This window comes from Oncorhynchus mykiss, chromosome 14 (genome assembly GCF_013265735.2).
Source record: "Oncorhynchus mykiss isolate Arlee chromosome 14, USDA_OmykA_1.1, whole genome shotgun sequence".
Taxonomy (NCBI): Eukaryota; Metazoa; Chordata; class Actinopteri; order Salmoniformes; family Salmonidae; genus Oncorhynchus; species Oncorhynchus mykiss.
In genome coordinates this window covers 29,726,360-29,754,044 of record NC_048578.1, presented here as the reverse complement: position 1 = coordinate 29,754,044, position 27,685 = coordinate 29,726,360, and the positions used below count along the sequence as shown (strand labels likewise).

The window sequence follows — 27,685 nt, the reverse complement described above, 5'->3', positions numbered from 1 at the left end:
AAGGAGGGAGGGGAGGAGAGGAGGGGTAAGAGGGAGGGGGAGAGAACGGAACATAAATATTATCCTTTCTATAATTACAGCCAGTGACTGAAAGACCAAAAGGACACAGTAGTGTTGTCATCCCAGACAGGTCTCTCTTCAATATGAGGCCATAGTGACACACTCAATACAGGAAGTTAACCAGATAGCTATAATAATGGTGACCTTAACTATCAAGTTGAAGCCTAGACCATTAGTATATAAATGTTGTTAACTTATAATAACAGATAGGAGCAACTTGAGGTAAAATATATATATATTTTAACTACCTCAGATCTTGAATATTGATTAAGATGCCTTCCTTCAAATCCAAAACAACAGACCCTAAACTGACATTAGATTAGTGTCTAGAGGTAACTTTATAGCATCATGATTCTGAGGTTAAAACACTCATCAGTGTATAGATAGCAACAGGATACAGGATATGAGTTATTACAGCTTTTATACATGCAGCCCAATTATTGGCAAAAAATCTGATCTGATTGGTCAAAGGACCAATTAGTGGGAGAAAAAAAATCAGAATTGTTCTGTCTGTGTAAATGCAGCCTTCGTAACACAGATAACGCATAATACAATGACTTCGGGGTTTCAGAGGAAAAAATACTTTATTTTCTGAGAAGAAAAACATTTTTTTTGACTAGAAATCACTTTGAAACTGCAGGTTGTGTCCAGGATGTTTTTCTAGAGGAGGGTTATTCGTTTTTAAAAAGGCTGAACACTTGAATGAATTCACATTTCATCATGATCTTGGCATGGATCTCAGTGTATATTACAGTACAGTAAATATCCCTATTATAGTAACTATAGTATATCCCTAACCACACCCACCATGCTAAAACAAGACAACACAACTGGCATGGTAACATAAATAAATAACAGGAATTGGAGATAACATTTTTTGGAGATTTATGTCCTACTAATTTCTCAAAGACAATAAAAACTACACCACTTGTGTATGTTTCTATTTTCCAACACTCGCTACAATGACTGGACTCAACAAGGCACCAGAGTTTGCATTGGATCTATTCCACATCCTGATTGTAATACAGAAATATTTAAACTGGATTCTAGATTAAACATTCTAGAATATTTCCTAGATTCTATATTTTGGGATTCTAGAATAGAGTAAATTCTATTCAATTCACTTCTATGTCTGGATGTTTTGTATGTCTTCTTCACAGAGTCAAACACAGAAGACCAATGCAACCACGTCATAATGGTACACACAGGGAGACCTGTCAGGGGTACATTGGTATAGTACAACACACTGTTGTTTATTGAATCAATCAATCAAGCAACCAACTAATCACAGTGGTGTGTGTTCTCAGCAGCCTGTACACAGAGTGCTGATTTCAAAGTCAGCAATCAGGTACATCTATGAGACCAACGCTTACGTTCAAATTTCTCCAAATATACTGTACATTTTATCTTCATTTTATCTTCATTTTCATCAATAAATATGATTTAACATTTAAATATAAAAACACAAGGATGACCTTATAGATAACCTTTACAAACTGGAAGTGCATCTTTGGTTGGAAGGAGTTAAATATCTGCATAAATATAGCAACATCACATCAATAAATAAATTAAAAGACAAATATATGGTATAAATAACAGTTTTACAGTACACTAGAAAACGACAAAGAATGAAGGAAAATACAAAATGCTGATTGGTAAAAACGCTCCTGTTGAAGAAAGACCATGGTTCTCTCTGTTTCTGGCAGATGAAGAGAAGAGGGTGTCCTTTTAGGCTGAGACTCCTGGTAGTCTTTTTAACATAGCCAAGAAGCAGCACTGATCCAGGGACGTTTCCACAAAGCATCTCTGATAGGAGTGTGCTGATATAGGGCCTGTCAATATAATGTTATTCACAATGATCTAAAGGCAAAATTCATCCAAGATCAGCTCTCCTTCCTCGAGACACTTTGTGGATACGGGCCCAGAAATGTTCCTTCTCTTCATCTCAGCTTCCATATTGTCATCATCACGCCAGTCTTTTCTCCCAGCCAATCGGAGTTCCAGTTTTAGCCAGGCTCTCTCCTGATAGGTTGCAGGGCTTACCGCAGAATCAAGCTACCCAATCACATCTGTTCATCAGTGAGATGGGTTGGGGCTATGTGTCCAGGTCACGGCCATCCAGTCCCCCTCTGCCATACCTTCCAGGTCTCGCTGCGTTCTCTCTTGGCCTTTTTTCACTTCTTCTTTTCTATTTTGAGGTAGAATTTCCCTATCCTGTCCTGAAAAAAAAGGAGACACAATAAGCAATCAAGTTTCTTTCAACACTCAGACCGTGTGAAAACAAAACCCAGACTAATCTTTCACAATCATACTGTAATGTTATGATGACATTTTACTTTCTGTCTAACTCCTATCAATTTAGAAGGGGAACTAACATTTCAGTTCAGGACTTGAAAAGAGAGGAGTTTGGTGTTTCCTTGGTAACTCACCCTTCTCTCCAGCTCTTCAATGGTTGGGTGCTGATCCCAGTTTGACCTTCTCCTCATGCTCTACGTCGTACGCTCCTCTCTTGTGAAACCTGGAGAAAACAACAGGGTTAAGACCTGTGGATCCTGGAACTGTTTTGGAACAACAACAGCACCTGTGGTTACAATAATTATTGTTGTCAGGTGAGAACAATAGCGCTAAACTATAACCATGCTGATCTACCCTGTCATGTTTGTTATAGCCTCATTTCCCATTCCTCTACATTCAATTAGGTTGTGTACTATTCATTTCCTGTTGGCCCATTTCCACAATACAGTGCCAATACTGACTGTATCAATCTCCAGCTGCTGCATAATGCATTGTGTAACGTGTCTTACAGCTGTACTGGTGGTAAAAAAAAGTGGGTAAGTGGTGTGTGTGTGTGTGTGTGTGTGTGTGTGTGTGTGTGTGTGTGTGTGTGTGTGTGTGTGTGTGTGTGTGTGTTAAGGCTGTAGTACTGACCTGAGCACCAGCAGCAGGCCTATGATGGTGAGACAGACAGAGGACAACACCACTGCCACCACAGCCAGAGCTGTGGTCCGGCTGTATCCTCCCACGTCCCTCCCTTCTGAAGCCAGCGTGAACAGGTGACACCGCTCCCCAGAGTAGCTGGGACGACATCTGCACAAGGAGAGGGAGAGGGGTGAGATGGTACTCATGTAACATACAGTACAACAGGCATTTTGTTCCTCTGGAGACAGACAGACAGACAGACAGACAGACAGACAGACAGACAGACAGACAGACAGACAGACAGACAGACAGACAGAGAGGTTTCTTACATGCATGACGGAGCTTTGATGTCCCTCAGGTAATGACAGCTGCCATGGATACAGAAGTCCTTATACTTCTTCAGACAAGGGTTCCTCTTCTTTCCCTTTCCCTTCTTCCTCCCCTTTCCTCTCCTCCTCTTCCCCTCACTCCTCTCAGCTTCCAAGATGGCCGATGGGTCTTTAGGTTTAGTCGACAATGCAACTAAAAAAGAAAAGAAAACAGACAAATTAATCCACGGATCTAGCCAACACACCTCATAGAACACAGACAACTGAATCCATGGATCTAGCCAACACACCTCAAAGAACACAGACAACTGAATCCACGGATCTAGCCAACACACCTCAAAGAAAACAGACAAATTAATCCACACATCTAGCCAACACACCTCATAGAACACAGACAACTGAATCCACGGATCTAGCCAACACACCTCAAAGAACACAGACAACTGAATCCACGGATCTAGCCAACACACCTCAAAGAACACAGACAACTGAATCCACGGATCTAGCCAACACACCTCATAGAACACAGACAACTGAATCCACGGATCTAGCCAACACACCTCATAGAACACAGACAACTGAATCCACGGATCTAGCCAACACACCTCATAGAACACAGACAACTGAATCCACGGATCTAGCCAACACACCTCATAGAACACAGACAACTGAATCCACGGATCTAGCCAACACACCTCATAGAACACAGACAACTGAATCCACGGATCTAGCCAACACACCTCAAAGAACACAGACAACTGAATCCACGGATCTAGCCAACACACCTCATAGAACACAGACAACTGAATCCACGGATCTAGCCAACACACCTCATAGAACACAGACAACTGAATCCACGGATCTAGCCAACACACCTCATAGAACACAGACAACTGAATCCACACATCTAGCCAACACACCTCATAGAACACAGACAACTGAATCCACGGATCTAGCCAACACACCTCATAGAACACAGACAACTGAATCCACGGATCTAGCCAACACACCTCAAAGAACACAGACAACTGAATCCACGGATCTAGCCAACACACCTCAAAGAACACATACAACTGAATCCACGGATCTAGCCAACACACCTCATAGAACACAGACAACTGAATCCACGGATCTAGCCAACACACCTCATAGAACACAGACAACTGAATCCACGCATCTAGCCAACACACCTCAAAGAACACAGACAACTGAATCCACGAATCTAGCCGACACACCTCATAGAACACAGACAACTGAATCCACGGATCTAGCCAACACACCTCATAGAACACAGACAACTGAATCCACGGATCTAGCCAACACACCTCATAGAACACAGACAACTGAATCCACGGATCTAGCCAACACACCTCATAGAACACAGACAACTGAATCCACGCATCTAGCCGACACACCTCATAGAACACAGACAACTGAATCCACAGATGTAGCCTGTAACATGTAACACACATCATAGAACACATTTTTACTGTCACATACACCGGATAGGTGAAATGTGTTGTTTTACAGGGTCAGCCATAGTAGTATGGCGCCCCTGGAGCAAATGAAGGTTAAGTGCCTTGCTCAAGGGCACGCCGGCAGATTTTTCACCTTGTCGGCTCAGATAATTGAACCAGCAACCTTTCGGTTACTGGCCCTATGCTCTAACCACTAGGCTACCTGGTCCATACAGTCAATTTAACTAGAGGTTACATAGCAACAGGTGTTAAAATGGAACTGACTGACAACCTGCCAGATAAACTCATGAATAACAGTGTAATAAATCATAAAGGGTATTCTAATACATGTGTCAGTCAGGATTCCAGAACCTATAAACAACAGGATGATGTTTTACAACAGAGCAATAAACAAACATAAATCACAGCGAGTTACTAAATACCTCGAGGTAATTCCACCTCATATTCCCCTGAGGCATCTTCTTCATCTTCATGGTAGTAATCATAGTACTCCTCATCCTCCAACACTGGACCCTCCACGCCGTGATGACTCTTCTCCCTCCCTCCCTCCATCCTTCTGTCGCTCAGGACATCCAACAGGTTGATAAATGCTGTGTGCTGCGGTGGGCTCTCACTCTCATACCTGTCCACCACAGCTCCGCTCACCAACCTCGAGGCCACTGGAAAACACAAGGTTAACATGTTATCATTATCGATGCTACACCATTCAGTAGTCTGTGGTTTAGAGATGTACTCTAGATTCTGACTGACACTGTGAGGAGTTAACCAAGTGAACAAAACTGGTTGAAACTGGGTATTTTCAAAAGCAAAACTGGTTGAAACTGGGTATTTTCAAGCAGTTTTGCTCACTGAGAACACAAGCTTTACTTTCCAACACAGTAATTAATTCAGGTGCAAAGAAAATAGAGGGGTTTGAGTGGGTAAGTTTAAACATGACTCTAGACTAAGAGCCGTGCATGAGGCCCCATGACCCCTTCGGGTGAGCCTATACAACTGGATAGTTGCATTTCAGCTCCAAGAACTGTGAGGCACCCAAAACATCATGCATGTGCAGTATTCTGTACAGGGGAGACTATAATCCTGCTTGGCTATGGTACACAAAATGTTGCATAGACAGACAGTTACCTAATGTACAAGAATATGAGTTAAAAATAAGTATATCCAGTTACATAAAGCATGTTTTAAAATAGAAAGATGACCACACTTCGTTCTTGAATAGCATAGGCTGGCCTACACCTTATGAAAATCATTAACTCCTCTTTTAAAAGTTTATGAGACATGCTCAGAAGGTCATGCTTGAAAAGTTCACACTCTTGTACAGTCAACAAGTGTAACTCCAAGACCTGTCTCTTATGAATACGAAATAGACCACTTAGGAGGAATCAAGTCTAGGAGAAACTAGTACCACCAATAGTTAATCAAGTGTTAAAGTATAAACGCTACAGAAAAGGAACTATGTCATCTGACTTGAGATATAAAAGTGTAACTTGATACTTACCAAAGGCATGGACGAGCAGGAGCGCAACTCGTAGAATCCTCATGTCTCTGAACTTCAAATCACCACCAACTGTAATTCTGCAAAAATCACTGTATGTCGTTTTCCTATATATTGTCCACGTACTCGATATTGCTACTCTTAAAACGTTCCTAGTAGGCCTATGCCTTTTCTTAGTGGGACTTTCTTATTCAAGATGCCGGGCGCGTCTCGGGTAGCGGTTTACGGTGGCGCACACAAACACAGCCGTGGCAGAGTCGGGACGAGTAGAAGGAGCGCCAGACTAAAGGCGTCACGATTTATATAGACTGGCTCGACCACGCCTCGACAGTAGGTAGGCAGGCTACTGTAATCTACACTGAACAAAAATATAAACGCAACATGTAAAGTGTTGGTCCCATGATTTATGAGCTGAAACATAATATCCCAGAAATGTTCCATATGCACACATATATTATTTCTCTGTAATGTTTGTTCACAATTGTCTTTACATCCTTGTTAGTGAGCATTTCTCCTTTGCCAAAAGAATCCATCCACCGGACAGGTGTGGCATATCAAGAACCAGATTAAACAGCATAGTTATGTTAGAGTGTTGGAGTGTTGGACTAGTAACCGAAAGGTTGCAAGTTCAAATCCCCAAGCTGACAAGGTACAAATCTGTCGTTCTGCTCCTGAACAGGCAGTTAACCCACTGTTCCTAGGCTGTCATTGAAAATAAGAATTTGTTCTTAACTGACTTACCTAGTTAAATAAAGGTATGATAAAATTTAAAAACACAGGTGCACCTTGTGCTGGGGGACAATAAAAGGCCACTCAAAAATGTGCAGTGTTGTCATACAACTCCACAGATGTCTTAAGTTTTGATGGAGCATGCAATTGGCATGCTGACTGCAGGAATTTACCAGAGAATTGAATTTGGCAGTACGTCCAACCGGCCTCACAACCGCAGACCACGTGTACCCACGCCAGCCCAGCACCCCCACATCTGACTTCAAACCTGTGGGATCAACTGAGACCAGTCACCCAGACAGCTGATGAAACTGTGGGTTTGCACAACCAAATAATTTCTGCACAAACGGTCAGAAACCGTCTCAGGGAAGCTCATCTGCGTGCTCGTCGTCCTCACCAGGGTCTTGACCTGACTGCAGTTCGACATCGTAACTAACTTCAGTGGGAAACTGCTCACCTTCAATGGCCACTGGCATGCTGTAAAAGTGTGCTCTTCGCGGGTGAATCCCGATTTCAACTGTACCGGGCAGATGGTGGCATGTGGGCGAGCGGTTTGCTGATGTCAACGTTGTGAACAGAGGGCCCCATGGTGAGGGTGGAGTTATAATATGGGCAGGCATATGGTACGGACAACAAACAAAATTGCATTTTATCTATGGCAATGTGAATGCATAGAAATACCGTGACAAGACCCTGAGGCCCATTGTTGTGCCGTTCATCCGCCCCCATCACAACATGTTTCAGCATGATAATGCACAGCCCCATGTCGCAAGGATCTGTACACAATTCCTGGAGGCTGAAAATGTCCCAGTTCTTCCATGGCCTGCATACTCACCAGACATGTCATCCATTGAGGATGTTTGGGATGCTGGTCAATGTTGCATTAGTATTTTTTCTCAATGTAATTATCACAACATGTTTATATGCTATACACCTAATTATAATGGTTTGTACAGTTGAAGTCGGAAGTTTACATACACCTTAGCCAAATACTGTACATTTAAACTCAGTTTTTCACAATTCCTGACATTTAATCCTCGTAAAAATTCCCTGTTTTAGGTCAGTTAGGATCACCATTTATTTTAAGAATGTGAAATGTCAGAATAATAGTAGAGAGAATGATTTATTTCAGCTTTTATTTATTTCATCACATTCCCAGTGGGTCAGAAGTTTACATACACTCAATTAGTATTTGGTAGCATTGCCTTTAAATTGTTTAACTTGGGTCAAACGTTTCAGGTAGCCTTCTACAAGCTTCCCACAATAAGTTGGGTGAATTTTGGCCCATTCCTCCTAACAGAGCTGGTGTTACTGAGTCAGGTTTGTAGGCCACCTTGCTCGCAACATGCTTTTTCAGTTCTGCCCACACATTTTCTATAGGATTGAGGTCAGGGCTTTGTGATAGCCACTCCAATACCTTGACTTTGTTGTTCTTAAGTCATTTTGCTACAACTTTGGAAGTATGCTTGGGGTCATTGTCCATTTGGAAGACCCATTTGGGGTTTTGGAGCAGTGGCTTCTTCCTTGCTGAGCGGCCTTTCAGGTTATGTCAATATGTGGACAGAGTCGGGACGAGTAGAAGGACATCTATGTGGACATAGATAATTTTGTACCTGTTTCCTCCAGCATCTTCACAAGGTCCTTTGCTGTTGTTCTGGGATTGTTTTGCACTTTTTGCACCAAAGTACGTTCATCTCTAGGAGACAGAACGTGTCTCCTTCCTGTATGGTATGACAGCTGCGCCGTCCCATGGTGGTTATACTTGTGTACTATTGTTTGTACAGATGAACGTGGTACCTTCAGGCATTTGGACATTTCTCCCAAGGATGAACCAGACTTTTGGAGGTCTACAATTATTTTTCTGAGGTATTGGCTGATTTCTTTTGATTTTCCCATGATGTCAAGCAAAGAGGCACTGACCTTGAAATACATCCACAGGTACACCTCCAATTGACTCAAAAGATGTCAATTAGCCTGTCATTTTATGGAATTTTCCAACCTGTTTAAAGGCACAGTCAACTTAGTGTATGTAAATTTCTGACCCACTGTAACTGTGATACAGTGAATTATAAGTGAAATAATCTGTCTGTAAACAATTGTTGGAACAATTACTTGTGTCATGCACAGAGTAGATGTCCTAACCAACTTGCCAAAACTATAGTTTGTTAATGATACATTTGTGGAGTGGTTGAAAAACAACTTTTAATGACTCCAACCTAAGTGTATGTAAACTTCCGACTTCAACTGTACTTATAGAGTGGTTTAAGCCATATACATGGGTTATAAAGTTACAACAAACGAATGTAGGCAAAATAAAAATGTGTCTAATTTTGTTGACTGCATTTTAGTTGAAAAAAATAACATAAAAGTGCATTGTGTCACATCATATCGCTGATCACATTGTGCCTCTTTCTGTATCATTTGAATGAATGTGAATAAAGGACTTGTGAAAAGTTAGCGTTTGACCTGTGACTACATTAATAGAAAAATATTGCAAATTATTACATTCAGGGTCAGTTTAATAATAGGGCACAGTTTAATATGTCTGGTCATGGACTAAAAACCATGGAGATTCAATGGAGATTTCCGATTGAAAGATCCACTTAGTCCAGGACTAGACTTAATCTATAACCTGGAAACCAGCTAAACATGTTTTAAACTGGTTTAAATCTATAATAATATGTTGTCAACCAAAAGCTACTGATCTGAATGCAGCTCTAGGTCTGTAACCTCAGTTTCATCATATACCTTCATACGCAATGGATACACACCTGAAGGACACGGGACAATATCAATAGGGACATCTAGTGGCTTGAAATGGATACACATCTATAACCTCATAAACATTGTCTGTTGTCCCCAATAGTTAGCTTCGCTTAAAAATGTCGTAACATATTATTTTGACTATTTATATAGAAAGAAAACACTTTAAACGACGTGAAACGAATCCAAGAACACTTACTGAATCACTGAAAATCATAACTCGATTACTTTGGACTTCTCGCAGGCATCATAGACGATTGCTCTGGCCTGCAGTCACATGTTCTATTAGTTTTTGTTTTTTTTTTAATAAAAAAAAATGGCCGACGAGGTAAGGGAAACAAACACAGTTGTTGAAGAAAGCGACGTCAAAGAGGAACCCAAAGTTTTGGAAGTTCTTCCAGACAGCCACCCGGTTGGCATTAGTAGCGATGAAGAGGCGCCAATAGACAAACCGGTGACCGAGAGCAATTGGTCAACACCGATCCTGTCGCTGGCACGGAAGGCGACCGAGACGATCAGCAGTGGGGTCAGCTACGGTGCAGTTTTGAGAAACGCAACATCGTCGGGATCTGCCGCTAGCTCTCCTACCAGTCCGACTAAACAAAAGTCTACCGAGAATGACACCAACCAATACCTACCAGGCACGTAAGGTTATTGTATTTCACGCCCATATGGAAGCATATAAACTTACTAGGGAGTTACGTGCTGAACTACTTCCCTCTTCTGCATCTCTGCTGTCAACACAGCACATGACTCCTGCCTGGCGAGGAAATTAGAATGGCATGCTTAAGCAACATAAATCTAGACTAACGGTCTATATTTAACCGTGGTCATGTTTTAGTGGTTTAAAAAAAATTACTTTTGCACAGAAACTCAGATTATGATCTCTTCCCGCCTATTTTATCTCCACATTTCAATGTAAGGTCTTTATTGTCATGGGAAACATATGTTGACATTGCCAAAGCAAGTGAAATAAACAATACAAAATTAACAGTAATACACTAAAAAGTTCCAAAAGAATAAAGACATTTCAAATGTCATTATGTTCATATATAGTGTTGTAATGATGTGCAAATAGTTAAAGTACAAAATAATAAAATAAGCATAAATATGGGTTGTATTTACAATGGTGTGTGTTCTTCACTGGTTGCCCTTTTTCTTGTGGCAACAGGTCACAGATCTTGCTGCTGTGATGGAACACTGTGGTATTTCACCCAGTAGATTGTTTTTTAAATTCTTTGTGGATCTGTGTAATCTGAGGGAAATATGTGTCTCTATGGTCATACATTTGGCAGGAGGTTAGGAAGTGCAGCTCAGTTTCCACCTCATTTTGTGGGCAGTGAGCACATAGCCTGTCTTCTCTTGAGAGCCAGGTCTGCCTACGACGGCCTTTCTCAATAGCAAGGTTATGCTCACTGAGTCTGTACATGGTCAAAGCTTTCCTTAATGTTGGGTCAGTCACAGTGGTCATGTATTCTGTCACTGTGTACTCTCTGTTTAGGGACAAATATAATTCTAGTTTGCTCTTTTTTTATATTTATAAATTCTTTCCAATGTGTTAAGTAATTATCTTTTTGTTTTCTCGTGATTTGGTTGGGTCTAATTGTGTTGCTGTCCTGGGGCTCTGTGGGGTCTGTTTGTGTTTGTGAACAGAGCCCCAGGACCAGCTTGCTTAGGGGACTCTTCTCCAGGTTCATCTCTCTCAAGGTAATTGGCTTTGTTATGGAAGGTTTAGGAATCGCTTCCTTTTAGGTGGTTGTAGAATTTAATGGCTCTTTTCTGGATTTTGATAATTAGAGGGTATCAGCCTAATTCTGCTCTGCATGCATTATTTGGTGTTCTACGTTGTACACGGAGGATATTTTTGTCAAATTCTGCATGCAGAGTCTCAATTTGGTGTTTGTCCCATTTTGTGAATTCTTGGCTGGTGAGCGGACCCCAGACCTCAAGCATAAAGGGCAATGGGTTCTATAACTGATTCAAGTACTTTTAGCCAGATCCTAATTGGTATGTTGAATTTTATGTTCCTTTTGATGGCATAGAAGTCCCTTCTTGCCTTGTATCTCAGATCGTTCACAGCTTTGTGGAAGTTACCTGTGGCGCTGATGTTTAGACCGAGGTATGTATAATTTGTTGTGTGATCTAGGGCAATGGTGTCTAGATGGAATTTGTATTTGTGGCCCTGGCGACTGGACCTTTTGTAGAACACCATTATTTTGGTCTTACTGAGATTCACTGTCAGGGCCCAGATCTGGCAGAATCTGTGCAGTAGATCTAGGTGCTGCTGTAGGTCCTCCTTGGTAGGGGATAGAAGCACCAGATCATCAGCAAACAGTAGACATTTGACTTCAGATTCTAGTAGGGTGAGGCCGGGTGCTGCAGACTGATGTAGTGCCCTCACCAATTTGTTGATATAGATGTTGAAGAGGGTGGGGCTTAAGCTGCATCCCTGTCTCTCCCCACGGCCCTGTGGGAAGAAATGTTTTTTTTTGCCAATTTTAACCGCACACTTGTTGTTTGTGTACATGGATTTTATAACATTGTATGTTTTACCCCCAACACCCCTTTCCATCAATTTGTATAGCAGACCCTCTTGCCAAATTGAGTCAAAAGCTTTTTGAAATCAGCAAATCATGAGAAGACTTTGCCTTTGTTTTGGTTTGTTTGTCAATTAGGGTGTACATGGTGAATACATGGTCTGTCATATAGTAATTTGGTAAAAGGACAATTTGACATCTGCTCAGTACATTGTTTTCATTGAGGAAATGTACGAGTCTGCTGTTAATGATAATGCAGAGGATTTCCCAAGGTTGCTGTTGACACACATCCCACGGTAGTTATTGGGGTCAAATTTGTCTCCACTTTTGTGGATTGGGGTGATCAGTCCTTGGTTACAAATATCGGGGAAGATGCCATAGTTGAGGATAATGTTAGAGTTTAAGTATAGCCAATTGGAATTTGTCGTCTGTATATTTAATTTAGGATACCATCAACCCCACAGGCCTTTTTGGGTTGGAGGGTTTGTATTTTGTCTTTTCGTTCATTCCAGGTAATTGGAGAATCCAGTGGGTTCTGGTAGTCTTTAATAGTTGATTCAAGGATTTATATTTGATCATGTATATTTTTTTACTGTTTGTTCTTTGGCTCTATAACAAACAGATTGGAGTAGTGGTTTATCCATACATCTCCATTTTGGAAAGATAACTCTTCGTGTTGTTTGAGAGATTTCCAATTTTCTCAGAAGGGGTTAGATTCTATGGATTCTTCAATTACATTGAGCAATTTCTCTCTCTCTCGTTCTCTCTCTGTCTGTAGCAGTGAAGGACCATATGGCTGTGGAGCGCTCCAACCTGTTCAGTATGATGAAGCTGAGTATTAAGGGTCTGATCCAGTCTTCTCTGAGTCTGGGCAGAACCCTGGACTCTGACTACCCACCTCTGCAGCAGTTCTTTGTGGTTCTGGAGCAGTGCCTCAAACATGGACTGAAAGGTGAGAGACTTGCTCTAGAACAGGGGTGACAGGACAACCCTCAGTCTGGAGCGCTACTAGGTGTGTTGCGGACTTGATGAGCTCAGTCAGTTTTGTTACTGCAGTGCTGGAGTGAAAGCCTTCACAACCGACTGCTGTAGCGTTCTTGCGGCACTAGTTTTCAGCCTTTGAACACTACCTAAACATTCTCCTTTCTTCTATCTTTCTCTTTCCCTATGTAGTGAAGAAGTCATTCATCAATCAGAATAAGTCTATTTGGGGTCCTCTGGAGCTGGTTCAGAAGCTGTGTCCTGATTCTACTGATATTACCACCAGTGCCAGAGACCTGCCAGGGATAAAGACTGGGTTGGGTCGGGCTCGGGCCTGGCTACATCTGGCCCTGATGCAGAAGAAATTGTCTGACTACCTGAAAGCCCTGCTGGACCGTAAGGACATCCTAGGGTGAGTACAGCGCAAGGCTCTGTTGCTAGAACTGAATTTGTGTAATAAACATGTAATACCGCTAAGCATTTTGAGTCTATTCATGTTTACAGTAGTTATTATATCTATCTTAGGAAATCTCTCTGCCTCCTTCCTCCTACAGTGAGTTCTACGATCCAGGAGCGTTGATGATGGAGGAGGAGGGGACAGTGATAGGAGGGATGCTGGTGGGGCTAAACGTCATTGATGCTAACCTCTGTATCAAAGGAGAGGACCTGGACTCCCAGGTGGGGGTCATAGACTTCTCCTTGTACCTGAAGGACCCTATGACCACTGAGACCACTAAGGAGTAAGTACGGTGTCTTTCCTCCCTCACATCAAACACACTCCAGTCTTTGTTTTGTCCTATTTTCCTTTCCTCTCGCTTCTCTTTCTCAGTGATACAAAGATAAACCATCAACATAAACCACACTCCTCTCTCGCTCTCTCTCTCTCTGTCAGTGATGCTAAGTTGACGGCCATATTGGACCAGAAGCACTACATCGAGGAGCTGAACAGACACCTGAGCTGCACTGTCACTGACCTGCAGGCCAAGATGGACTCCATAGAGAAGACCAACAGCAAGCTCATTGAGGAGGTCAGAGGAGCTTCTGAATGTGTTGTAGTGATTTATTAAGTTAGAGATATCTATTTGGGATGCATCTCAATTCACTGCAGACCATAAGGCATCCCTAAAATCGTTCTTCTCACAAACACGTCTTTGCGTCCAAATTGTTTTGCCTGTATAACTACTACCCCGTCTATGGAAAGAAGAAACTCCGTTTTGCCCTACAACCTCCACAAGCATATTGGTAGTCGTCTGAAGTCGGTACAGCCGATCTGCCAACTTCTGTCTGTAACGTCCCAACAGTTTGGGCTACACACTAATAGGACCCCTCTGTGGAAAGGTGAGTCTCTCACAAACACATACGTTTTGTTCTAGGATGCCCACAACCCCCACAAGGCTAGTCTGAAGTTGGCCAGATACCAGTTAAAAAATGAATGGAAGTGTGTGTATATATGGAGATAGTTTAGTGCCTAAACTAAGGGGTTAAAGACATGTTCAAAAAAATCTGTTTATCCATGTATGAAGCTATTATTCGATGTGTTTCTATGGGCTAAAAGCAGTAAGGTGAAATTCAATGTTTTTATCCCAAAAACAATTAATGGCACAGGTGTCACTCATTCCACAGAAGGCAGAGTGTCTGCAAATTTTCGCTCCTCCCTTTTCCTTGATTGATGAATTAAGGTCACTAATTAGTAGGGATGGGTATCGGGCCCCGGGGCTAAATTATGAAAGACTGTAGTATCGATAAGCTCCGATGTTATCAGTTCTGCTTTCGGTACTGGAGAAATTAAGAAAATACATTTCCTATTTATTATTGCTACATAAACATTATCTTGCACATTTGATCTCATAAAACGTTTCTAATTTGAGATCTCTCTGATGCTGCAGCACACACACACACACACGAAAGACCCTGCTCTTAATTAGTGACGATGGAGGAGAGAACAAAATGTTTAAAAGTGTTTGTTACACTTCACCAGAGTCGATGCTGACAATGCTCGTTGCCACAAGTGCAACAATACTTTTTCTTGTAAGGGCGGAAACACGAGAAATCTGTCCAAACATGTATGGTAAGTGCATAATGTACAGGCAGAGAAATGCAGAGAAATGCAGTTCGACTGTCTAGCTCGTAGTTCATCGCTCGTTGCCCGATCTACGTTAGGTATGTTGTCTTTCTTGTTGTGATGTGTGTGTGTTGTCCTATATTATATTTAATTTTTAATCCCAGCCCCCGTCTCCGCAGGAGGCCTTTTGGTAGGCCGTCATTGTAAATAAGAATTTGTTCTTAACTGACTTTCCTAGTTAAATAAATATATGCTAGCAGCCTAGATCCCATACACGGAGTTAACTAGATTATGAGAACATGGGTTCATGATCAAAAGGAACCATTAGCCAGCTGATTGTTTAGCTATGGGTGCGTTCAGAAATTCAATCACCCATTTAAAGATCTTGCAACTTTTTTGTTAAAGTTGCAGCTACAATGAACCAACCCACTCCTCCCTCTAATACCACTGGTCCAAGCCAAAGACAAGCCCAAGCCCCTTCACGCTAGCAGCTAGCGGGAGGATGACTAAGGAGAGGGTGAATGAGTGACACCTAGCCGTGATCAAGTTCATAGTGAAAGGCCTACACCCCTTTGCAACAGTGGAGTCCAAGGGCTTTAGGTAACACTCTGTCAGTATACAGTGGGGCAAAAAAGTATTTAGTCAGCCACCAATTGTGCAAGTTCTCCCACTTAAAAAGATGAGGCCTGTTATTTTCATCATAGGTACACTTCAACTATGACAGACAAAATGAGAAGAAAAAAAATCCAGAAAATCACATTGTAGGATTTTTTTATTAATTTATTTGCAAATTATGGTGGAAAATAAACTTTTGTTATTGACCAAATATTTATCTCAATACTTTGTTATATACCCTTTGTTGGCAATGACAGAGGTCAAATGTTTTCTGTAAGCCTTCACTAGGTTTTCACACACTGTTGCTGGTATTTTGGCCCATTCCTCCATGCAGATCTCCTCTAGAGCAGTGATGTTTTGGGGCTGTTGCTGGGCAACACGGACTTTCAACTCCCTCCAAAGTTTTTCTATGGGGTTGAGATCTGGAGACTGGCTAGGCCACTCCAGGACCTTGAAATGCTTCTTACGAAGCAACTTCGTTGCCCGGGCGGTGTGTTTGGGATCATTGTCATGCTGAAAGACCCAGCCACGTTTCATCTTCAATGCCCTTGCTGATGGAAGGAGGTTTTCACTCAAAATCTCACGGTACATGGCCCCATTCTTTCCTTTACACGGATCAGTTGTCCTGGTCCCTTTGCAGAAAAACAGCCCCAAAGCATGTTTCCACCCCCATGCTTCACAGTAGGTATGGTGTTCTTTGGATGCAACTCAGCATTCTTTGTCCTCCAAACACGACGAGTTGAGTTTTTACCAAAAAGTTATATTTTGGTTTCATCTGACCATATGACATTCTCCCAATCTTCTTCTGGATCATCCAAATGCTCTCTAGCAAACTTCAGACGGGCCTGGACACGTCTGGCACTGCAGAATTCAGAATTCGCCAGTCCCTGGCGGCTCTGGTCCCAGCTCTCTGCAGGTCATTCACTAGGTCCCCCCGTGTGGTTCTGGGTTCTGGGGATTTTTGCTCACCGTTCTTGTGATCATTTTGACCCCACGGGGTGAGATCTTGCGTGGAGCCCCAGATCGAGGGAGATTATCAGTGGTCTTGTATGTCTTCCATTTCCTAAATAATTGCTCCCACAGTTGATTTCTTCAAACCAAGCTGCTTACCTATTGCAGATTCAGTCTTCCCAGCCTGGTGCAGGTCTACAATATTGTTTCTGGTGTCCTTTGACAGCTCTTTGGTCTTTGCCATAGTGGAGTTTGGAGTGTGACTGTTTGAGGTTGTGGACAGGTGTCTTTTATACTGATAACAAGTTCAAACAGGTGCCATTAATACAGGTAACGAGTGGAGGACAGAGAAGCCTCTTAAAGAAGGTCTGTGAGAGCCAGAAATCTTGCTTGTTTGTAGGTGACCAAATATTTATTTTCCACCATCATTTGCAAATCAATTCATTAAAAATCCTACAATATGATTTTCTGGATATTTTTTCCTAATTTTGTCTGTCATATTTGAAGTGTACCTATGATAAATTACAGGCCTCTCATCTTTTTAAATGGGAGAACTTGCACAATTGGTGGCTGACTAAATACTTTTTTGCCCCAATGTATATTGAGTTGTATTCATTTTTAGGATACAGTAGTATAAAAGGGTTATGTTAGTCCCATCACTCCACAATACAATACACAACACAATAATTCAATAATGATAAATCAACACAAACATATTCTTTTTTGAATGTAGGGAGATGAGCAAGGCACTCAACCCCAAATTTACCCCTCCCTCCAGGAGTTACCGCAGTGACATTTATTCCTACCTGGTGTGGTGTAGAAAAGGCCAATGTGATGACTGAGCTGAAGGACGTGCCAAAGCTGGCCATCACATCAGACAGGTGGACCAGCCTCTGTCAGGACCACTATCTCACTGTTCCAGTGCACTACACAAGACAGGGCAGTGTAAAACAGAAGGTCCTCCACACCAGGGCAGTGTAAAACAGAAGGTCCTCCACACCAGGACAGTGTAAAACAGGTCCTCCACACCAGGGCAGTGTAAAACAGACGATCCTCCACACCAGGGCAGTGTAAAACAGGTCTTCCACACCAGGGCAGTGTAAAACAGAAGGTCTTCCACACCAGGGCAGTGTAAAACAGAAGGTCCTCCACACCAGGGCAGTGTAAAACAGAAGGTCCTCCACACCAGGGCAGTGTAAAACAGACGATCCTCCACACCAGGGCAGTGTAAAACAGACGATCCTCCACACCAGGGCAGTGTAAAACAGACGATCCTCCACACCAGGGCAGTGTAAAACAGACGATCCTCCACACCAGGGCAGTGTAAAACAGAAGATCCTCCACACCAGGACAGTGTACAACAGAAGGTCCTCCACACCAGGGCAGTGTAAACAGAAGGTCCTCCACACCAGGGCAGTGTAAAACAGAAGGTCCTCCACACCAGGACAGTGTAAAACAGAAGGTCCTCCACACCAGGACAGTGTAAAACAGACGATCCTCCACACCAGGGCAGTGTAAAACAGAAGATCCTCCACACAACTTTGGAAGTATGCATTGTCCATTTGGAAGACCCATTTGCGACCAAGCTTTAACTTCCTGACTGATGTCTTGAGATGTTGCTTCAATATATCCACATAATTTTGTGAAGTGCACCAGTCCCTTCTGCAGCAATGCACCCCCACAACATGATGCTGCCACCCTCGTGCTTCATGGTTGGGATGGTTTTCTTCTGCTTGCAAGTCTCCCCCTTTTTCCTCCAAACATAACGATGGTCATTATGGTCAAACAGTTCTAATTTTGTTTCATCAGACCACAGGTACACCTCCAATTGACTCAAATAATGTCAATTAGCCTAGCAGAAGCTTCTAAAGCCATGACATCATTTTCTGGAATTTTCCAAGCTGTTTAAAGGCACAGTCAACTTAGTGTATGTAAACGTTTGACCCACAGGAATTGTGATACATTGAATTATTATAAGTGAAATAATCTGTCTGTAAACAATTGTTGGAAAAATGACTTGTGTCGTGCACAAAGTAGATGTCCTAACCGACTTGCCAAAACTATAGTTTGTTAACAAGAAATTTGTGGAGTGGTTGAAAAACGAGTTTTAATGATTCCAACCTAAGTGTATGTAAACTTCCGACTTCAACTGTATATATTATAATTCTTTGCCTTAATTACTCTAAAATATAGACTCTTACCTTTCATTTGACACCCAATTTTGTTTTAATGTTCCTATGAGCTTCACATGTTGGTGCTCATGGAAATTACCTTAAAATACTACTGGAGACATGACTCTGATCTGGCCATAGACTGCATTACATTATATTTTGGATTATTATCAGCAATAGTTTTGGTAGTTTTGCTTTAAACAATCAGTATATATGGGTATATATACAGGGTAACTTTAATAGTTTAATAACTAGGACAGCAATCACTTTTGCTACCCGCACTGCATGGTCGACGCGGGAGAAGAAGAGAAGCTCACTCCGAGTTGTCCAATGGCATTGAGGAGTACACCACCTCAGTCACTGGCTTCATTAATAAGTGCATTGATGACGTTGTCCCCGCAGTGACTGTACGTACATATCCCAAACAGAAGCCATGGATTACAAGCAACATCTGCACCGAGCTAAAGGCTAGAGCTGCCGCTTTCAAGGAGCGGGGCACTAATCCGTACACTTATAAGAAGTCCTGCTATACCCTCAGAAGAGGCAAAGCGTCAATACAGGACTAAGATTGAATCATACTACACCGGCCGGCTCTGACGCTTGTTGGATGTGGCAGGGCCTGCAAACTATTACGGACTACAAAGAGCTGCCCAGTGACGTGGGCCTACCAAATGAGCTAAATGCCTTTTATGCTCACTTCGAGGCAAGCAACACTGAAGCATGCATGAGAGCACCAGCTATTCCGGACGACTGTATGATCACGTTCTCCGTAGCCAATGTGAACAAGACTTTTAAACAGGTCAACATTCAGCGGAGCCAGACGGATTAACAGGAAGTGTACTCTGAGCATGCGCGGAACATCTGGCAAATGTCTTCACTCCGAAGAGGGTGGGGGTGGTGGAGGGGTTAGTACATATTTTTTTTAATGTCTTCACTGACATGTTCAACCTCTCCCTGACTATATATATATATATATATATAATACCTACATGTTTCAATCAGACCACCATAGACCCTGTGCCCAAGAAAGCGAAGGTAACCTGCCTAAATGCCTCACGTCGGTAGCCATGAAGTGCTTTGAAAGGCTGGCCACAGATGACGCAATGTCAATCCACACGGCCCTTTCCCACCTGGACAAAAGGAACACCTATGTGAAAATGCAGTTCATTGACTACAGCTCAGCGTTCAATACCATAGTGCCCACAAAGCTCATCACTAAGCTAAGGACCCTGGGACTAAACACAACTGGATCCTGGACTTCCTGACGGGCCGTCCCCAGGTGGTAAGGGTGGCAACAACATATCTGCCACACTCACTCTTAGCACGCACCCCTGAGGGGCCCCAGTGTTTAGTCCCCTTCTGTGCTCCCTGTTCCTCCTCGACTGTGTGGCTAAGCAAGAGTCCAACACCCTCATTAAGTTTGCTGACAACACAACAGTAGTATGCCTGATCACCGACAACAATGACAGCCTTGATGGTCCAAGAGGCTTCTTAACAGCTTCTACCCCCAGCCATAAGACTACTGAACACAGTTAATCAAATGGCTACTCAAACTATTTACATTGACAGCTTAAATCCAAAGACGGTGATGTCTGGTGAGTGTGCAGGCCATGGAAGAACGGGGACATGTCTGGTGAGTGTGCAGGCCATGGAAGAACGGGGACATGTCTGGTGAGTGTGCAGGCCATGGAAGAACGGGGACATGTCTGGTGAGTGTGCAGGCCATGGAAGAACGGGGACATGTCTGGTGAGTGTGCAGGCCATGGAAGAACGGGGACATGTCTGGTGAGTGTGCAGGCCATGGAAGAACGGGGACATGTCTCGTGAGTGTGCAGGCCATGGAAGAACGGGGACATGTCTGGTGAGTGTGCAGGCCATGGAAGAACGGGGACATGTCTGGTGAGTGTGCAGGCCATGGAAGAACGGGGACATGTCTGGTGAGTGTGCAGGCCATGGAAGAACGGGGACATGTCTGGTGAGTGTGCAGGCCATGGAAGAACGGGGACATGTCTGGTGAGTGTGCAGGCCATGGAAGCTTCCAGATTATTGCGACATGGGGCTGTGCATTATGCTGAAACATGAGGTGATGGTGGCGGATGAATGGCACGACGATGGGCCTCAGGATCCCGTCACGGTACCTCTGTACATTCAAATTGCCATTGATAAAATGCAATTATGTTTGTTGTCTGTAGTTTATGCCTGCCCATACCCTAACCCCACCGCCACCATGGGGCACTCAGTTTACAACATTGACATCAGCAAACCGCTCGCCCACACAACGCCATACATGCTGTCTGCCATCTGCCCGGAACAGTTGAAACTGGGGATTCATCTGTGAAAAACACACTTCTCTTCTCCAGTGTGCAAGTGGCCATGGAAGGTGAGCATTTGCACACTGAAGTTGGTTATGACGCCGAACTGCAGTCAGGTCAAGACCCTGGTGAGGACGACGAGCACGCAGATGAGCTTCCTTGAGACGGTTTCTGACCGTTTGTGTAGAAATTCTTCTGTTGTACAAACCCACAGTTTCATCAGCTGAGCCGGGTGGCTGGACTCGATCACGCAGGTTAAGAAACCAGATGTGGAGTTCATGGGCTGGCGTAGTTACACGTGGTCTGCTGTTGTGAGGCCGGTTGAATGTACTGTCAAGTTCTCTAAAATGACATATGGTAGAGAAATGAACGTTGAATTCTGCCAACAGCTCTGGTGGACATTCCTGCAGTCAACATGCCAATTGCACTCTCCCTCAACTTGAGACATCTGTGGCATTGTGTTGTGTGACAACTGCACATTCTAGAGTGGCCTTTTATTACCCCCAGCATAAGGTGCACCTATGTAATGATCATACTGTTTTAATCAGCTTTTTGATATGCCACACCTGTCCGGTGGATGGATTATCTTGGAAATGATCACTAACAGGGATGTAAACACATTTGTGCACAAAATTTGAGAAATAACCTTTGTGCATATGGAATATTTCTTGTATGTTTTATTTCAAATTGTGAAACATGGGACCAACACTTTACATGTTGCGTTTGTTTTTGGTCAGTATCCATCACTTGCTAGCACCCACACAACTCCGTTCAGGCAGATCCAGCTCAGGGGCCTAGCTCATGAGATCCTTCAGCAGCAGATTACAATTTTAATGGAAAAGTAATGTGTTTTGGCAACAAATGTTAGTGCATCGGATCGCATTGATTCGTTGCTCTAATCAAAACGAATCGCACCGACTCATTTCCAACTAAAACGTATCTGAGCCCATGTTTGTAAATACATGGAAAGATTCACATACCTAGTTATAACCCTATTGTCTAGGGCTGTCAATAAAAATAAAAGATTTATCAAGTTAATTGCTAAACTTTACAAGAATATTGACGTCTTCATTTTGTGTAAGTTAGCAAAAGTAGGTCAATTGAGAAAAGCACACTTTAACCTCAATGTCAACTTGTTTTTACATGGCATTGTAGATTTTAGCTGTATAGATGATCTGTTTAGATGTTTTCTGTGTATTTTAACACTTCCAGACAATGAGATTAATCACAAGGGGGAAAAACTAACCCTACATAGTGCTTATGGTTTTGTTATACCTATAGGGCTTATGGATGTGTTCTAACCCTAGTGCTTATGGGGGTGTTATAACCCTACATAGTGCTTATGGATGTGTTCCAACCCTACATAGTGCTTATGGATGTGTTATAACCCTACAGCTGACGGCAGCGACAGACAGGATTAACTCTTTACGGGAGGAACAGGAAACACTAAGACATGAGAATGAGACCATCGTCCAGAGCAGTCAGAAGAAAGAGGAGGTCAGGACACTCACTTCCTATGCATCTGCAACCGTTTTCAGTCTGTACGACTGTCATCTAAGTCAGACAATATGAAGATATGGTATTTCACGTCCTGTGTGACTTCCTAGGCGACCCTGGAGGACAGTGCAGTAGAGCTGGAGACATACAGACAGACACGACAGGGCCTGGATGAGATGTACAGTGTGGTGTGGAAACAGTACCAGGAGGAGAAACGCATCAGACAGGTGTGTGTGTGTGTGTGTGTGAGAGAGAGAGAGAGAAACAGCAAGATAAACAACTATCTCTACATTTCTTTGAGATCCTAACTAGCATGTGTTATACTGCCTCTACAATAGGTGTGTGTGTGTTCCTGTACCTTTAATTCCTGTGTGTAGGAGTTGGAGAGGGAGCTGAAGCTGCAGGTAGGACTAAAGCAGGAGATGGAGATGGCCATGAGGCTGCTGGAGAAAGACACGCATGAGAAACAGGACACACTGCAAGCCCTCCGACAACAACTAGACCAGGTCAAAACCCTCAACCTGCAGATGTTCCATAAGACACAGGTAACACACACGGACAGAAATACACACACACACACACAAGCTCACGCAAACATGACACACACACTCTCACTTACGCAGCAACACCTCTTGACAGAGAGTGTGTGTGTGTGTGTAGGACTGTGAGCGTGAGGCCCAGAGGAAGGAGGAGGAAGAAGGACAACTGGAGGAGAAGATGAACCAGATGGAGACCACCATTAAAGAGATGGAGCAGAGGTTTGTGTGGACGTGTTTAACCAGAAGTCCCCACAAGAATAGTAAACATACTACATTTGACCAACTGGGGACATTTTGTTAGTCACCACAATGTCAAATGCTACTTCTAGGGGGTTTAGTGTAAAGGTTAGAATTAGGTTTGGGATAATGAACTAGGGTTAGTTTTAGGGTTAGAGAAAATAAGATTTTGAATGGGACTGAATTGTGTCCCCCCACAAGGTCAGTTGTACAAGACTCTGTGTGTGTGTGTGTGTGTGTGTGTGTGTGTGTGTGTGTGTGTGTGTGGTGCAGAGTCGTGTCCGTAATGGTTTCTGTGTTTTAACATGATTGAAAACTAACTGTAGCCCATGTATTTTCAGACTGCAGAACTCTGAGCGTGATCGAAGACAGAGTGACCAGACCGAGAGAGACATGAGGACCGAGTTGGAGGGCAGAGTAGACTCCCTACAGAAACAGCTGTCTGACCTGGACACACTGAGGTACGTATGGACACACACACACACACACACACACACACACACACACACATGTTGTGATCCACTCTCCCCTGTCTCTCTAGGCTGGGTCTGGAGAGTGATCTGCGCAGTGAGAAGGAGCAGAGACAGGCCATTCAGAGAGCTCTACAGAGAGAACAGGACAACAGCACCGAGCTACGCACCCAACTACAACAGATACAGGGGCTACACACGGTCAGTGTCTCTCTCACACACTCAGAGAGAGAGAAGAGAAGTCTACCTCACGTTTTTCTTCTGAGCTGGTTTCTGTGGGTTTCTAGGAGCTGCAGGAAGTTCATCAGGAGAAGAAGCAGCTCCAGCTGACCTGTCAGGAGCAGGAGACGGCCTTACAGGAGATGGGCCTACACCTCAGCCAGTGAGTACTGTACTAGACGGCCTTACAGGAGATGGGCCAACACCTCAGCCAGTGAGTACTGTACTAGACGGCCTTACATGAGATGGGCCTACACCTCAGCCAGTGAGTACTGTACTGTACGGCCTTACAGGAGATGGGCCTACACCTCAGCCAGTGAGTACTGTACTAGGCGGCCTTACAAGAAATGGGCCTACACCCCAGCCAGTGAGTACTGTACTAGACGGGCTTACAGGAGATGGGCCTACACCTCAGCCAGTGAGTACTGTACTGTACGGCCTTACAGGAGATGGGCCTACACCTCAGCCAGTGAGTACTGTACTGTACTAGACGGGCTTGCAGGAGATGGACCTACACCTCAGCCAGTGAGTACTGTACTAGACGGGCTTACAGGAGATGGGCCTACACCTCAGCCAGTGAGTACTGAACTAGACGGGCTTACAGGAGATGGGCCTACACCTCAGCCAGTGAGTACTGTACTAGACGGCCTTACAGGAGATGGGCCTACACCTCAGCCAGTGAGTACTGTACTAGACGGCCTTACAGGAGATGGGCCTACACCTCAGCCAGTGAGTACTGTACTGTACTAGACGGGCTTGCAGGAGATGGACCTACACCTCAGCCAGTGAGTACTGTACTAGACAGCCTTACAGGAGATTGGCCTACACCTCAGCCAGTGAGTACCGTACTAGGCGGGCTTAAACCTCAGCCAGTGAGGACTGTACTAGACGGGCTTACAAGAAATGGGCTTAAACCTCAGCCAGTGAGTTCCGCACTAGGCGGCCTTACAGGAGTAGGGCCTACACCTCAGCCAGTGAATACCGTACTCTCTTACAGGAGATGGGCCTACACCTCAGCCAGTGAGTACTGGACTAGGTGGCCTTACAAGAAATGGGCTTAAACCTCAGCCAGTGAGTACTGTACTAGGCCCACTCCTAATCCTCTTAACATCCCTCTTCATTTACTTCCTTTGTTCCATCTGTTTTATCTTTGTGTGACTCTCTCATAGGTCTAAACTGAAGATGGAGGATTTCAAAGAGGTCAACAAAGCCCTGAAGGTAAGGGGTTCCCTGTCCTACATTAACACTTCCCCTAGCCCACCGTTATACCAAGTCTCTATGGAGTTTACTAGGGAAGAACAGACGAGACATAGAAATTCACCGCTAGTCATAGGGTCCTTCAGGTACAAGGAGAAGTCTATGACCCCAACCTACACGACACACACGCTTACTAATTTCTGTAATAATTTGTGATTGAGCATTGTTTTCTGTCCGTGTCCATCAGGGCCAAGCCTGGCTGAAAGACGACGAGGCTACACAGTGTAAACACTGTCAGAAGGAGTTCTCTATCGCTCGCAGAAAGGTAAAGCTCTGTCCATCCATCAGTTGTGGACTATGGTCTGTGGCAGATGTAAAGAAAGATTTATACTGAACAAAAATAAACATGACAACAATTTTACTGAGTTACAGTTAGTTCATATAAGGAAATCAGTCAATTGAAATAAATAAATGAGGCCCTAATCTATGGCGTTCACATGACTGGGTAGGGGTGTAGCCACGGGTGGAACCTGGAGGGAATAGGCCCACCCAATCAGAATGAGTTATTCCCCACAAAAGGACTTTATTTCAGACAGCAATACTCCTCAGTTTCATCAGCTGTCCGGGTGTCTGGTCTCAGACAATCCCACAGGTGAAGCCAGATGTGGAGGTCCTGGGCTGGCGTGGTTACATGTGGTCTGCGGTTGTGAGGCCGGTTAGACGTACTGCCAAATTCCCTAAAATGACATTAGTGGTTGCTTAAGGTAGATAAATGAACATTGAATTTTCTGCCAACAGCTCGGGTGGACATTCCTGCAGTCAAGCATACTAATTGCACGTGCCCTTAACTTTAGACAACTGCACATTTCTGTGGCCTTTTCTTGTCCCCGGTACAAGGTGCACCTGTGTAATGATCATGTTTCTTGATTTGCCACTCCTGTCAGGTGGATGGATTATCTTGGCAAAAGAGAAATGCTCACAACAGGGATGTAAACACATTTGTGCATAACATTTAAGTGTAAGCTTTTAGTGTGTTTGGAACATTTCTGGGATGTTTTTCAGCTCATGAAACCAACACTTTACATGTTGCGTTTTTAACATTTTTGTTCAGTCTATAAATGCCTTTGTTTGAAACGCTCTCATTTGCCACAAGTGTTACAAATAGTTATACTTGGACATTTGTGTTTTCTCTCCCTCTCTGCAGCACCACTGTAGGAACTGTGGAGATATCTACTGTAACAGTTGTTCTAGTAATGAGTTGGCCCTGCCCTCCTACCCTCGACCTGTACGGGTCTGTGACATCTGCCACTCCCTACTGCTGCAGAGGAGCACCTCTTCTACCTCCTCTTGACATACAAAAGTAGACCCTCATACACACACTCCTTGACACACACAAGTAGACCCTCATACACACACACTCCTCTTGACACACACAAGCAGACACTCAATCTTTCTTCTCTCTAGGCTGTGCTCAAAGCCCACAGTACTCTTGGTCATTGAGAACACATTTTAATCCAATTTGAGCAGGAGATTTGGTGTGAGCTATGAAGTTGTTTCGCCACTTACCTGAAATTCAGGATCTTTGGGCACGGTTGACTTTTGAACTGTAGAGGGTTCTACCCTCCTCTTGGACTAATACTGCCTTCTCTCTTTTAAACTCACCTGGAGGGATATCACTAAATAAGATCAATAAACAATAGTGGGTCAACGGGGCTAATTGTTCATTGTTACGAACAAACTCCATTCCCAGTTATACTATATATATATATATATATAGATATATATTCTCTAAGATGCCACATTGAAGGGAGCCACAGGGTATTGGAACATCAGTGTTTGTTGTAATATGAATGACCGACTATGCAACAATATCTCAATTGTGGGGAAATGTTAGATGAACTATTTCAAGAAAAGCAACGTTGATTGACTTTATTACAGTAATTTAGAGCAGAAGTTTTTCATTTAGCTTTGAAAAGGTCTTGGAGCTGATTTATATAGATAGAATCATGTGAAAGTTTCACTTCGTGACACAAAGGAATCTTCTTAGTATCTTGATGTGTAATTTCAGAATGTATATAATGAGTTTTATGTATACTAACAGCCATTTTCGGGCCAGTCATTGGG

At 43.4% G+C, this 27,685-nt stretch overlaps 2 protein-coding genes across 7 annotated transcripts; one reads left to right on the top strand and one right to left on the bottom strand.

The window, feature by feature from the left end:
- Positions 1-625: 625 nt before the first annotated feature.
- LOC110487775 (proheparin-binding EGF-like growth factor) lies at positions 626-10,091 on the bottom strand. The gene is made up of 7 exons (XM_036943278.1): positions 9,973-10,091; positions 6,285-6,361; positions 5,209-5,445; positions 3,309-3,501; positions 2,989-3,147; positions 2,490-2,578; positions 626-2,279 (listed from the first exon to the last, which is right to left on the bottom strand). The coding sequence occupies exons 2-6, from the start codon at positions 6,325-6,327 to the stop codon at positions 2,506-2,508; spliced, it is 705 nt and encodes a 234-aa protein (XP_036799173.1). The 5' UTR covers positions 6,328-6,361; positions 9,973-10,091; the 3' UTR covers positions 626-2,279; positions 2,490-2,505.
- On the top strand, positions 10,062-27,641 carry LOC110489104 (RUN and FYVE domain-containing protein 1). 6 transcript variants are annotated; one of them, XM_036943271.1, is made up of 16 exons: positions 10,062-10,414; positions 13,089-13,262; positions 13,484-13,703; positions 13,846-14,031; positions 14,184-14,319; positions 22,798-22,899; positions 23,010-23,126; positions 23,277-23,444; positions 23,560-23,657; positions 24,017-24,136; positions 24,217-24,346; positions 24,433-24,527; positions 25,534-25,582; positions 25,809-25,886; positions 26,766-26,943; positions 26,982-27,641. In XM_036943271.1, exons 1-15 carry the CDS (start codon positions 10,090-10,092, stop codon positions 26,910-26,912), a joined length of 2,145 nt encoding a protein of 714 aa, XP_036799166.1. In that variant the 5' UTR covers positions 10,062-10,089; the 3' UTR covers positions 26,913-26,943; positions 26,982-27,641. The 6 variants fall into 6 exon arrangements, with proteins under 6 accessions (XP_036799166.1, XP_036799168.1, XP_036799165.1 ...); XM_036943273.1 differs by having other exon boundaries at positions 13,951-14,031; positions 26,766-27,641; XM_036943270.1 differs by having other exon boundaries at positions 26,766-27,641.
- Positions 27,642-27,685: the final 44 nt, after the last annotated feature.